Raw genomic sequence first — 14,939 nt, 5'->3', positions numbered from 1 at the left:
GGGCAGAAGCCAAGAACAAAGCTTGCCCCAGGCCTGCTGAGAGTTGCCCAAATGAAGAAGAAATTAACAATGTGCACTTGTCAGCACTCTCGTTGTGCTAATTTCCTTGCAAATATAAGCAAAGCCTTTTAATTAACTTAATATCAATTTCACTTTTCTCACAGTTTGTTCTAATTATGGCCTGGATTTAATGCTCACACAGCATAATTCAGAGCTCTAGAATTAACAGCTTTACAACTTTACACACACCAGTAGCTGCTAAACCTAAGGAAAGCCAGGTTCCCTGCTGCCTTCCTGACACTGCATCCCTAAGCCTCCCTCGGCAACCCCTGGACCAGCCACCAATGCTACTTGGGACCAAGTCCCACACCTGGAAGTCAGAAAGTGCCAACTTCACCAACGAAGACAGATTAAAGGCAGCTGGTGGTTGTCTCTGGACAACTGCTTTCTCTGAGTTTCCACTTCCTCAACTGTCAAATAACATGACATATAATATATGTCATATATTATATAATGTACACAGGTTTGGTGTGGACTTAAGCAACACGAAACACTGGATATGTATTAGTGTGCATGTGCTCAGTCGCTCAGTCATGTCTGACTCTTTGTGACCCTAAAGACTGTAGCCTGCCAGGTTCCTCCGTCCATGGGCTTTTTCCAGCAAGAATACTGGAGCGGGTTACCATTTCCTTCTCCAGGGGGTCTTCCCTGGAATAGAACCTGCGTCTCCTCATTGGCAGGTGGATTCTTTACTACTGAGCCACCAGGGAATCCCTAGGATATGTATTAGATATCCAATGAAAACACTGCATATGGTACACTATGGTATGCATGTATATTTACAAAGATCATATATTATATTTCATCAAATCTAAGATGCCTTCAGTCGTCAGTGACACCATTTTTATGTTCCAAGAAAAGAGGAAAGCATTGCCAATTAAACTGGGACACACTACTGATCATAAAGTGAATCTCAATTTCAGAAATGTAAAAATGTGCATCTCAGCATTGACAAAATGTGGTTGTACACGGTAGTTTCAATCTATGATGTGTCTTCAGATCAAATCCAAGTTAACCAGAATGCCCAAGGACTTAATATTTTAGTTCACTGAATTTCTAGACAGCATAGAGTCTTCCTTTATTTTACTATTTGCTGAAAAGATATTGGGAGTGTAGAGATGGCAGATACCACAGTTTCTACAAACACCATTCCTTCTCTCCTCTTTTGCCTCCACCATACTCTGAAAAGCAACTATTCTCTTGAAGTAAGGTTGGCCACGTGGCCGTTCTCTGGACCACATGAGCTTAGCAGGAAGACTTCTGGAAAAGATTTTCTTCCCTGATTAAACAATAGGAGATGTGACCAGTGGCACAGTACGTCCTACTTTACACAAAGATGCAATGACTGGAACCACTGCAGCCATCTTGTAACCATGAAGAAATGACCAAGAAAATATAATGAATTATGACATTATAATGTCATCATAATGACTTCACAGTTCCAGACCAGTGCTGGTTACCACTACTTCTGGACTTGCTAAGTGAAAACAAGTTACTTGCTGATGAATTAATTTCTAAATGACATAGAGAAGGCTTTTAATATATACAATGGGATACTATTCAGCCATAAAAATAATGAAATTTTGCCATTTGCAACAACATAGATGGACCAGGAGGGTATTAGGCTTAGTGAAATAAGTCAGAAAGAGAAAGACAAATACTGTATAATATCACTTATATGTGGAATCTAAGAAATAAAACAAACTAGTGAATATAACAAAAAAGAAACAGACTCACAGACATACAGAACAAATGAGTGGTTACCAGTGGGGACACAGAATGAGGGAGGGGGAAGATAGGGGTAGAAGATTAAGAAATACAAACTATTGTATAAAATAAATAAGTTACAAGTATATATTGCACAACACAGGGCACATAACCAACGTTTCATAATAACTAAAACTGAAGTATGACCCTTATAAACTGTGAATCACTATGTTGTACATTTGTAACTTATACCTCGACTGTAACTCAATAAAAAAATAAAAATAGAAAATGTTAATGAATAAAACCTATTCCCTTGCAAACTGTTACCATGTAAATGATTCATTCTAACGCAAGGCAGAGATAAACAACAGCTAAAAGTAGACCCACACAGAGTACCATAAGAGCCTAGAAGAAGGAACAATTAATTCTGACAAGGTGGCAGGGAAGGTTTCAAGGAATAAAGGACATCTGAATTGGTTCTTAGAGGATGCGTGAGATTTTAATAGGATGCGGTGGGAGGAAGGGAGTATTATTCAAAATCTAAAAGTCTAACCCTAAAGTCACATAGCTCTTTGTTAAAAAATGTTTATTTTCTTGATTTGGCTGTGCCAGCTCTTAGTTACAGCATGCAGGATCTCTAGTTGCAGCATGCAAACTCTCAGTTCCCTAACCAGGGACTGAACCCGGGCCCCCGGCATTGGGAGTGGGGATTCTTAGCCACTGGACCACCAGGGAAGTCCCCTAAAGTCATGCCGCTCTTCCCCAGTCTCCTGACTGTTATTCACACTCTTTCCAGCAGCAAAGTACAGCACCTAACAAGCCCCGTATAACCATGAGACAGCCCTCAGTAAAGAGTAATCACACGATTAGCCATTGTGTCGGAGGCAGGGTTGGAAGGAGGCTCTTCTGGAACCCTGCTCCCTGTTAACTGTCAGCAAGCTCGTGTGCTGGCGTCTGGCTGTGGCCGCCTGTAATTACGGCAGCAGTTTATTACTCATGCATGGCAAGGCTGAGGCTCTGCAGTTAGCCATGACAGGGACATTATTAAAAGGGAAAACTTCTCTATCAGTGGCTAAGCCAATTGTCATCCACATGTCAAGCAGTCTAAAGACCTGCGAGGTGTCATAACAAAAGCAGAGGAAGGTCTTTCAACCAAGTGAGCCCTGCATTATTTTTCAAGTGCTCCCCAGAATTCAGAAACGCCTTCCTAGCTGATGGGGCGCTCCTATTCCTCCATCAAAGGCCACCCGGTGGGGAGCTGGCATCCCCGACTGATTTTTTGAGTTCCATCATTTGGTCCCCTCGGCACAGGAAACAGGTCTTCTCCTGTGACAGGGCACTCCAGCTGAATCCATGAAATGCAGGAGGACCCAGATGCCTGGTGGTGGCCTCGGAAGGCAGACCTGTAGGGACTGTGGCTGCAACAGCCACTGCTGGGCTAAAGCCTCCAGGCAGGGGGCTGCTGCTGCAGCAGCTGCAACAGACAGGCTTCTGGGTCATCTGAGAGCAGCAGCAGGGGAGGGGCGGGAGGAGCCGGTTTTGGATCGCCACCGCAGAATCCCTCCAATCCACCCCTACTTCCTCTTTGACTCAGAAACAAACGGGGAACAGAAAGGAAGACCTACCAGCAGCTGCTGGGCAAGCTCAGGGCAACCTAAGACTGCAGAGGGCATGCTGAGGTCGCCAACACCTGGCTGCGTGGGCCTTTCCTTGGGAATCAGCTGATCCGGGGGCCACGAGATGGATGGAGCAGAGGGCACAGAGGCAAGGATCCTGGAGGAGCTAGGAAGAGAATTCCCGTCCAGGCTGATGTGAAAGGCTGGAACCAGAGGAAAGGAGAGCAACAGGCGTGGCTGAAGGGCTGAGTACACCTCCGTGAACTCATGGAGTGGGGAGCTCCCCAAAGGGCGGGGAGCATGCAGCTCAGAGTGCCGAGGGCTGATTCTGATTTTCCAAAGGGCCAACTCAGGATGTGGCCAAGGAGAGGGGTCAGAGGGCAAGGGCACCTGGAATCACTGAGGCTCAGAGGGCTCATTGAGTCCTGAACCAGAGGCATGGCTGGGCCAGCGACACCAGAACTTTTTACCCATTGCTGGATTCTAACTCACTTTCCCACCTGTTTGAGTGCACACTAAATCCCAACACAACGTCAATCCCCTTAGGTCATCACTGCAGTGACCACTTCATCCAATAGCGCCCCACGTCTACAGAATTACCTCTAACTTGGCCAGAGGCTGAGCCTGGCTGGGTCCAGCCACCATTCGGTCCTCTAAACAAGCTCCACGTGGCCAATGAAGGTCACATGGCCTTCCTTCTGTCCCCTCACCCATCTCTGCCTCTACTCATTCCCTGTGTCAATCGCCCTGCCTGACCACCTTCTATGATTTGCTTCCATGTCAGGCCCCTAAGTGGTCTCACTACCAGGGTCCTCTGGTCTATGTGTTAAAACTTTGGAGTTCTCGCCTTCAAGTTCAACACTGCTTGGTCAAGCACCTACTGAGGGCCAGGTCAGGTCTCACCACCGCCATATTCATTCCACCTCTAAAACCTTGTGTACACCTGGTGAAACTACAAACCCACCCTTCCAACTGGACCACAGATGTCTAGGTGGGCGTGCCATCTACATCTCTGCATCCATGCAACTAACCCACACCCCGCAGTGAGGAAGTGCTCACAAATAGATGGAAATGACCAACATTTCTGCAATGGGATTTGATATATACAGGCGACCATTTCTTCTCCCAGGCCTCAAAAGCGATCATCCAAAGGCACCACTACTGTAAGTTAAGTGGAAGATGGGGAAGAAGACAAGAAAAGGAAGAGAGAAACAGAACTCAGCCTCGGACAAAACCACAAAAAAGAGAAGAATCCTAGGTTGATTCAAAGAGCTTAAGCAACTTAAGAGCAAAACAGACCTTTCCTGCCCTATCTTGAGATTTACACCTCAGGTAACAAGGACCAGCACAACTGTTCATGCATTCGTTCCAGAAATATCTGCTGAGCACCTATTATGAGCCAGGGGACTTCTCAGCATCAGACATATGATGAGGAACAAGCAAGCAAGGCTCCCTTCCTCAAAGAGTGAGCTTTCATTCAAAAAGACACATGTACCCAGATGTTCACTGCAGCACTATTTACAATAGCCAGAACATCGAAGCAACCTAGACGTCAATCAACAGGTAAATGGATGAAGAAGTTGTGGTACATAGCACAATGGAATATTAGCCATTAAAAGGAACGAAGTTGAACTGAAGTGGGTGAACCTAGAGCCTGTCATCCAGAGTGAGGTCAGTCAGAATGAGGAAAACAAATACCGCATATTAACACATGTATACAGAATCTAGAAATCTGGTACTGAGGAACCTATGTGCAGGGCAGAAATTGAGATGCACGTGTAGAGAACAGAGTTGTGGGCACAGCGGGTGAAGGAGGGGGAACGAATCAACAGTAGCATTGCCATATATACACTCCTGTATGTCAAACAGATAGCTGCCGGGAGCTGCTGTCCAGCGCCAGGAGCTCAGCCTGGTGCTCAGTGACCACCTATTACAGAAGGCGGGGGAGAAAGGCTCGGGAGCAAGGGACTCTATGTATACTTATGGCTGATTGACATTGCAGGGCTTCCCAGGTGTTCCAGTGCTAAAGAATCCACCTACCGATGCAGGAGACATGAGAGACAATGGGCTCAGTCCCCGAGACAGGAAGATCCCCTAGAGGAGGAAATGGCAACCCACTCCAATATTCTTGCCTGAAAAATTCCACGGACAGAGGAGCCTGGCAGGCTTCAGTCCACGGGGTCACAAAGAGTCAGACATGACCGAGCACACACATGCATGGACGCTGACGTACAGCAGAAACCAACACAACATTTGTTAAGCAATTATCCTCCAATCAAAAAAAAAAAAAAAAGAAAAGAAGCATTCTCCCAGCTGCCACACTTCGGGCACCGTGGCGCATGCTGCACACTGTGAATCCCTGCTCCGCCTGACTCACAGCATCCCCATTTCACAGCTGAGAAATGGTGGTAAAACTATCACCATCTATGTAACACACGATAGTGTATACATGTAAGTGCCACTCTCGATGCATTCCCCCCTCCTTCACCCGCTGTGCCCACAAGTCTGTGCCCACAAGTCTGCCCAAGGTAGGTCACACAGTTAATAAGTGACAGAACCAGTCATCAAACCCAGACTGTCTGCCGCCCAAGAGAACACCCTTTCTCCCAATATTATATTCTTAAAGACTGAGAGGTGTCTGACCTTAGGTGTTTCTCCACTCAATGTGGCTCCACTGAGCCCACGCTCCACCTCTCCATTCTCACTCTTAGCTCTAATTGCCAAACCTTTTTCCCCATCCACAAAGGACACTCCAGATTTGGCAACAGCAAAGGTCAGGGCATCAGAGTTCTTCCTCGACAATGATGCTGATGGCCTCTCCCCAGTTATTCTGGGCCGGGCAGGCGGCAGCTGCCCCTGCTGGCAGGGTGCCCGGCACACACACTGGCCAACACAGATGTGCCTGTATCCCAGGGCTGTCCAAGAACCGGGCCCCCCATCTCTCTGGAAGCCACCAGATGTGATCAGTCCATCGGAGGTAAAAGAAGTGAGCCTCCCTCCAGTGCCCAGGCCCTGGCTCTGCGGATCCGCCTTCCACACACCCGGGCCTCTGCTGGCCACCAAGCCCTGATGAAAGCCTGTTGTTGTGGTTTAGTTGCTAAGTTGTGTTCAACTCTGCGACTTCATGAACTGTAGCCTGCCAGACTCCTCTGTCCATGGGATTTCCCAAGCAAGAATACGAAGTAGGTTATCATTTCCTTCCCCAGGGGATCTTCCATACCCAGGGGTTGAACCCACATCTCCTGCATTGCAGGCAGATTCTTTGCCACTGAGCCCGCCTGGGATAAATCACCTACTTTCACTATTCAAGGATCCCGACTCAGGGATCAAACCTGCGTCTCCTGCACTGGCGGGCGGACTCTACCACTGAGCCACCTGGAAGCCCCGATGAAAGCCTCCACGCAGCTCCTAAGACTCACACTGCCCTGGTACCCTTCTGAGGCTCACCTGCAAGGAGTGATTTTAATGCGAACATGTGCCCTCAGCTCTCTCCCCCTTACTCCTTCCCATTGGGAATGCTAGTACCCTCCAGCTCAACAGTCTATATGAGCACACGTATATTCCATGAAAGAAGAAACAGCTCAGGGCCAGCTCTGGCATCCAGGAAGAGATGCTTTCAGTATACAATCCCTCTCCTCCCAACGCCACCTTGAAGGCCCAGAGAACACACCTCTGCCCTGTCCTTCTGAGCCCACTCACTTTCTCCACCTCATGGGCCTGCTGATGCAGTAGGCTGGGTGGGCTACAGGTGGGTTGTTTGGGAACGTGTCAGTTTCCTGCAGCTCCGACTCCAGCTTCATCTGTCCGTGTGGCTTGGGGGCAGGACCAGGCTGCGTAATTTTGACTTCTCTCCCTGCCTGCAAAGGTTTTCAATTTCTTCAAGCAACCCTGCTTCTATTCAATATCCTTCTGAAATCTAAATTTGGAACCTAACCTCAATCGATTGCATTTCCTCTTACGACAGCAGGGCCCTAGGCTTACCGGATGGAGTAGTCACATGTGCCCTTGTGAGTCCCTGCACCAGGGCATGGATGAGGGACGAGGTCACCAGCCAGAGCTCATGACAGCCCACCACCTTCATCCTGACCTATCGGGGGATGCTCAACCTGGGAAAAGGACCGTGATATTCTGGAATCTTGACCCTGCCCCTCACTGTCTGTGTCATCATGGCCAAGTCACATAGTATTCTCTAAGTCTCACCTTTCTCAGCTCTAAAATCACAGAAAACAAATAACTTCCTCAGAAGGTGACAGCCAGCCAAAAGCCCTGTACAGAGTTACATGGGAATTCTATCAGGAACTCTGTCTGTCCCTTCGTCTGTTTTCCTAACATTAGTACAAAACCACCATTAAAAAAAAAAAAAAAATTAACACAATGTTATTTTCTTCTGCATAATGGTTTTGGATTTTCTAAAATTTCCATGATAAAATATGAATTAATTCTACTCTAGAGAGAAAAGGAACATAAAACGAGCACGTTATAAAACCACACATTCACAAAAAGCATACTGAACCGTGCTGGTCTTTAACCTGGCTAACTGCTTCACTTCCAGGCTCCTCCGAAGGTTCTAGCGCCCTTTAATCAGGGTCTGGTGAATGACCAGGGGTGGCCTCAAGATGGTGCAGGCAAGATGACAGAGACAAGATGAATACCTCACACTCACTCTACCCAGCTAAGGCTTTCCAACTCCTTCCTCCAACTACACCCACCCCACATAATCCAGTCTTTACAGAGTCAAGGTTATTTCCTCTGTGGTTACCATTTACCTCCCAAAACTAGCTTCCACCCAACTAATCAAACCAATAAACCTTTTTGCCCACATGACATACAGGGTGTTATGACAGATGCTGAAGGATGGGCATGGTATTAAATAGTTCAAAATATGGTTCAAGTCCTCAAAACACCTGCAGTCCAGTTCTGAACTCAAAAGGCAAAGCCACCGAGGCACTAGAGTCAAAGCCATGGGTGCCATGGACATGGGCAAGAAAGCTTCAAGCAACCTGGTGCAGGAAGAGCTCAGACCGTGGGAGTTGGCACAACCTACCGCCCCCAGGGAGTGACCTGGAGTCAAGCTTTAAAGGACACATGAATGTAGAAAGCGGGTGGGGAGAGCAAACCACCTGAAACACAGAAGATGCAACCCTCAGACAAATGCAGGGCTATTTCAGCAAGTGGATCAGCCTGGCTGGAGGAGGCAGAAGCACTGGGCCAGGGTGGGAACGTGGGCTGACAGTGGTCGGCCTTGACCATCAGCCTCTAGGCTTGATCACGGTTCCTCAGGAAACACAAAACTCCTGGAAGGTCTTGGGCCCTTTGCAAGCAGTGCTTTCCATGCAGACAGCCAGAGTCCCGAAAAGGAGGGTGAGAGAACAGAGGCTGGGGCTTGTGTTAAAGGGCACTACAGCAGCAGTTAAGGGGGCAGCAGTGGGTGCCCAATGGTAAAGATGGAAGGGCAGGTGTCAGAGAGGGTCTGGAGGGGAGAGGACAAAATCATCTCAGTGTGCTTTTCCCTCCATTTCAGCTTTTCCACTTTCCCTTTAGAGTGTCCTTCTCAGCCTGCATTAAGAAAAACAAAGCAATAACAGCCTGCAACCACTTTTCAAAAGACAAGCACTAAGAGTTTTAGCAGAGAAGCCCCGTTATGAGGAAGTCTGGATCACCCCTGGCATCCCCAGCCCAGAGGGGCCCTTACAGGACACCCAAGAAACTGTTTCCAGGGTGAGAGGACACTACAGATGGCTGTGCTGTGTCTCCTGCTTGAACTTCATAAGAGACCCCAGGAAAGGTCTGAGAAACCTGAACATCATTAAATCACCAGCTCCCACTTGGTGCCCAAGGGGCTGGGCCCCTCCTGTGTGCCCAGTGCTTGGCTCTCTTGAGCCCTCTATTAATTCCCAAGCAATAAGGAGCACCAAGGTCAAGGTTTCCTTGTTCTCCTTCAGTAGCAAGGAGTGGAGACGCTGCAGCACAGGTAGACACAGGAATCCAAGTCCCATCTCAGCACCCTCCCACCGCAGCAGAAGACCTCGGCAGGCCTACAGAATCAACAGGTGGGATGCGCTTTACCCAAAACATGCACAGGCAGAGGATGGAGTGCTGTGAGTGGGGTGGAGAGAGGGAAGGTCACTGCAAATTACACTTGTCAGCCAGAAAGATAACATCTATCTAATTGCAGCTTGAATTCCTGGCTTGTTCAGGAAAAGCTCGAAACCCAGTCTTCCTGCCTGCTTCCCCTCAGAGGCTGCAAGTCAAGAAAACTCTTCTTCCTAACTCAGGCAACCAGTCCCCCGTGGTGGACATCCCCACGCTCCCAGGAAATCGCTTACAGGGCAGAAGAGCACACAGGGAAAGAAGCCAGGACCCCAGTTCATCTGAAGCAAACTCTTAGCTTTCCGGAAGTCCTCACTCTCCCACCAACAGGCAAGTGGGTTTTCCTCTTTGCTCTGCCTGGCATAGGCAGCAGAGGGTTCTGGGTCATGGTTCAGGCCACAGACTTGCCAGAGATACAGTCTCAGACCCCCTCAACCCAAAGCTACTGAATCAGAGACTCTGTGGGTGGGGCCTAGAAATCTACCTCTTAAAAGGCCCTCCATGTGACTCTAAGTTCAGTTCAGTTCAGTTCAGTCGATCAGTTGTGTCGGACTCTTTGTGACCCCATGGACAGCAGCACGTCAGGCTTCCCTGTCCATCACCAACTCCTGGAGCTTACCCAAACTCATGTCCATAGAGTCGGTGATGCCATCCAACCATCTCATCCTCTGAGACGAGAACCAACTATCTCATCCTCTGTTGTCCCCTTCTCCTCCTGCCTTCCATCCTTCCCAGCATCAGGGTCTTTTCCAATGAGTCAGTTCTTCACATTAGGTGGCCAAAGTATTGGTGTTTTGTGACTCTGAGGCACACCTAAGATTGGGACTTCCTTGGCAGTCCAGTGGTTAAGACTTCACCTTCCAATGCAAGGGGTGCAGGTTTGATCCCTGTTCGGGGAGCTAAGCGCTCATATACCTTGCAGCCAAAAAACCAAAATATAAAACAGAAGCGGTATTGTAACAAATTCTTTATTGTTTGGACCATTAAAAATGGTCCACATTAAAAAAAGAAAAAGATTAAGACAAGCCAGTGAAGCAGCTAAGAACCTCAATTCTGGAACCAGACTATGCCAGTTCTGTCAGAACTTAAATTCCCAGTTCTGTCACCCTCTAGTTGGGTGATTATGAGCAAGTTACTTAAAGGGCAGTGTTAGTTGCTCAGTTGTATCCAACTCTTTGCAACTCCATGGACTGTAGCCCACTGGGCTATATGGAATTCTCCAGGCCAGAATACTGCAGTGGGTAGCCATTTCCTTCTCCAGGGGATTTTCCCAACCCAGGGATCAAACCCCGGTCTCCTGCATCACAGGCAGATTCTTTACGGTCTGAGCCACCAGGGATTACTCCCCTAAAAGGGGAGTATCAGCACCTATCCTTAGTGTTGCTGGAAAGACCAAATGAGTCCTAGTGTGTCCGTGGCACTTCGTAAATACCGCTTAGCATTTTATTATTGCTATTTGGGGCACTGATGGGGTGTATATCATATTCTGTTACCTAATTGAAATGATTTGTGTCCTTGGGTACAGCCTGACACTTAAGGGAGCCAGATATCTTGTGCGCTCTTTTGAGTCCTATGGATCAGTCTATGGCCTGGATCTGTGTAAAATAATAAGGACCATCCCATAAGCATCCAGTTCCTCCAGAAATGAATTGCGGGCTTTTGTTTCATTCTGTGCCTTGGTTCTTGGACATACAGGAGAAGAGCTCCCACCAGACGCCCGCAGACAACACCTACAGCTGGTCCACACCTACAGCCAGGCCCTGCTGTCTGCTGGAGGTCAGTGGGATTGCAGCATCCCACTGCATGTACAAGTTCAAGGATTCCCCTGGATATTTGTTGAGTGATATCAAGAAGCTCAAGGGGTCCTTTCAGAGGATGCTTGCAAATCTGACCCCATCCCATCTGGAAGGACCCAGAAGGGATCATTGAAAAGTGGGAAGAAGACAGTATGGTGACATTCTTCTCCCTGCCTGCCACCGGGCTGGTCTCTAGCTCCAACTGCAGGGAGGACAGTGGTTGAGCTGAGCCAGGTCTTACTAACATCATCAAAGTGAAGACTCCCTATAATTAGGAGGAGACATTCGATGGAAGCTGTCAAAAACACAGGCTCTCTGGTCAGCCAGACCCGGGGTTCTGACTCCAGACTCTGCCACTTATCAGCAGCAGGACCTCAGGCAACTTAGTTAACTAACCTCTCCAAAACTTCTTGTCTTATTTCTGATATGGGAAATGGAAAGAACCACACTGAACTGATGTGAACACTGAATGAGATAATGCACTTGTAACCTCTTGGCACTGTGTCTGGCACACAGTAAGAATTTCACCGATAATTATGATCATTATCTTTATGACTATCAGTAGCTCTGGCATTGGAGCTGCCGGGGTGGCTCCAGTGGTAAAGAACCGGCCTGACAATGCAGGAGATATAAGAAACACGGGTTCAATTCCTCCGTTGCGAAGATCCTCAGGAGGAGGGCATGGCAACCCACTCCAGTATTCTGGCCTGGATAATCCCAGGCACAGAGGAGCCTAGTGGGTTACAGTCCATGGGGTTGCAAAAGTCGGACAGGACTGAAGCGACTTAGCACACCCAGCTCTGGAATTACCATAAGAACTTGAGTTAGAAGCTTAGGAAGGGAGATGGCAGCCTTGAATCTGCCTTGGATACCAGTCATGTGGACCTTGGAGAGCTGCCCATACTCTAGTGTAATATTCTGACCTTGGGGGCAACAAATGTCCAATGATCCATCAGCTCCTGGACCAGATGTGACCAGGGGGTGTGAAAAGTCTCCCTCTCCACCTGAAACAGTGAGAACGTTTTAGCTGGGACAGATCCTGATAACTATCACTGATTGGATGGCACACCTCTCTTCGCTACATTCCTTAAAAACCTGCTTCCCCTACACACCGCGAACTTTAACAATTGCCCTCAGGCAGCTCTCAGGGAGAATCCGGAAGTTTTTAATAGCAGCTTCACCGAAGCAGAGCCGGGAAGGGAGGGGTCCTCGTTACTAGCTGAACAGGCTGCCTCCTAGAGAGATAACATTCCTCCAGCGCACTACCGAAGCGCGTTAGCTCCAGATCTAAGGCCTCGACTTTTGCAGACGTTTAAGCCCGCCAAAGGCCCCTCCCTGTCCGACCCCACCAAAGGCTAAGCTGTAAGAGCTATTTCCTCCCTTAAGTCGCCTGCGCCTCTAGTCCCATTCGGCCGCGCGTCTAGTTTCCGCACTTGGGGCCAACTGGCCAGGTAATGATTCCTGCACGCGGAGACCTGGAGCCAGCTGTGCTGACGTGTTTCCACGATAAAAGCAAACTTGCAGCTGGAGCACGGAAAAGCCGGGAATTCTTTCCAGCAGCCCCGGCCTCCTGGCCGAGACGGGGCAGGAAGAGTAAAAGGGAGCGCGCGGGAGCCACTAGGTCTGCCTCCCGCCCCGCGCGCAGGGCCCCCGGGGGTGGACCGGATGCCCACGCTGAACCCCGTGGCATCCGCGTGCGTCCTTACCGTTTAGTTGCCGGTAGACAATGTCCTCGAGCAGCGAGAGGCGCTTCAGGACCGCATCCTGGATGGGGCTGGCGCTGTGCGCGCTGATGTTAGCGGCCTCGGCCCGCGGCCGAATCTCATGGAAGGAGTCTCCGCTGCGCACCGAGATGGGCCGGCACTTGGCCAAGAAGAGCACGAAGCCGGCCACCGCGATCAAGTTCAACACCAAGAGCACTTTGACTCTTCTCAGTGAAGCCATCAAACACGCCCAGCCGGCCCTCGCCCCGGACCCGCGCCCCTTCGGGCTCCGGCGAGGCGCGGGGCAGCCGGGGGCCGTGCGTGCGAGCCAAGCGCTCCGGACGGCTGGCGAGGATACCAGCCGCTCCCGGCCCCACGGCGCGGAGGCTCGGGCAGCGGAGACGGTTAGGAGGTCCGGGCCGTCGCGGGGAGAGCGAGATGGCTCACGTGGAAGCCCTCGGTCTGCAGAAGTGCTCCCCCAGATGCCTACTCGGTCCTCGGCGCGCGGCCCCTACCAGTCGCCTCGGCTTCTCGGCGAGGGGCCGGGGGTCTCTCCTCTGCACCAGCAAGTGGTTCGCCGCTGGACCTCCGGCCGCCGGGAGCCGGGCTGAGGACACAGGGGCCGGCAGGCGGGGCTGCCCCGGCGCCGCGGCGGGAGCGGCACGCAGGTGTCGGGCTCCGGGTTCGTGGCCCGCCCGCGGAGGTGCGCACCGCGCCTCCGGCCGCACAGCCACTACCCTAGTCCTCAGGCAGCCGTCGCGGCGCGCCGGCCGCGGTCTTCAGCCGAGGACCGGCTCCCCGGGGCGGGCGCCTTTGTTACGCTCACCGACCCGTTCCATCACGCAGGGCTGAGGAATAGCCCGTGGCCAGCGCCCGCATCGTCGCGGCTCCGCAGTCACGCTCAAGTCTCAATTACTCTTAAAGTGGGGGCAGCACTAGGGGGCGGGCGAAGGGGCAGAGCGCGACGTCCTCTCCGCCCCCTCGCGCCCGGGGACACCCCACCCCGCCGCCAAACTCACCAGCGCGCACAGCGCCGCGGGCTCCCGGACACGTTCCAAGTCCTGAGCCCACGCAGTGAGCCTTCGGGGCCTGCCGGTCACGCCGGCCTCTCTCCGAGCTGGCGCGTCGGGAGGCTAGGCGGAAGGCGGAGTCGGACCTCAAAAGTCACAGCAGTTCTGTACCCTCCTCCACGAACGTCGCGGGGAGCGCGGCGGGGAGGGACGCGCGCCGGCGCACCCTCCGCTCGCCAGAACCGGCAGCGCCTGCCGCTCTTCCCGCGCCCCGAGGAGCCAAACGCCGAGTCTTCTAATTGGTGGACGCAATGATACCGCCGCTGCGGCAGGGAGAGCCCACACAGCCCCGGGGCGCGAGAGCCCGGAGGGGACGCGCAGGTGGCGGCAGAAGGCGGGGCGCGGCCCGAGGGGGCCCGGCTGCAGCGCCAGCTCCTCCTCCGGCCCTCCTGGCCACCCCTCTCCCCGCGAGCCAGTCGGCCGCCGCCGCCCGCAGGCTGCCGGGCGCACAGCTCCTCGGCTCGCCGGCTTGTGCGCGCGCACCCTGAAAGGGTGGGGGCGCCGGGGGAGTGCGGGCCGCGCGGGATGGGGGCCGTCAAGTCATGTTGACGGCTGCCCGCGTTGGAGGGACCCTTTGGTTCTCAGCACTCCCCGAGCGGGCGGGTTTGTTCCATCCCGGCTGGCGATGAAGACATCCCTTTCTGTGCGCTCGCGGCTCCGCTTTGCGTGGCCGGGAATGGCTAGAGGGAAAATCTGGCCTGGAGACTCGGATTCCGTTACTTTGGGAGCCAAACCGGGCGTTGGTGGGCTGGGTGGGTTCGCTCACCGTCCAAGCGACGGTTTCTGTGTCCAGCCCCCACCTCTATACGCATTTTATTATAAGAAGCGTATCTTGGCGACTGGATTTCCGAAATCTCTTCTTCTTGCCAAAGCCAGGAGCTCCTGATGCTGAAATTC

General features: G+C 51.5%; 1 protein-coding gene across 1 annotated transcript in view; it reads right to left on the bottom strand.

Annotated features, from left to right (window-relative positions):
- The window catches only part of GALNT17 (polypeptide N-acetylgalactosaminyltransferase 17), a 429,083-nt gene extending 414,427 nt beyond the window's left edge, over positions 1-14,656 (bottom strand). The window contains exon 1 of the mRNA XM_005889873.3: positions 12,976-14,656. Within this exon, the coding sequence (XP_005889935.1) occupies positions 12,976-13,213 (238 nt within the window). The 5' untranslated portion in view covers positions 13,214-14,656. The remainder of the gene's footprint in view (positions 1-12,975) is intronic.
- Between the last annotated feature and the right edge of the window lie 283 nt (positions 14,657-14,939).

The sequence above is a fragment of the Bos mutus genome, chromosome 25 (genome assembly GCF_027580195.1).
Source record: "Bos mutus isolate GX-2022 chromosome 25, NWIPB_WYAK_1.1, whole genome shotgun sequence".
Classification (NCBI taxonomy): Eukaryota; Metazoa; Chordata; class Mammalia; order Artiodactyla; family Bovidae; genus Bos; species Bos mutus.
The sequence above is the reverse complement of the archived record's forward strand: the minus strand, read 5'-3'. Positions and strand labels throughout refer to the sequence as shown.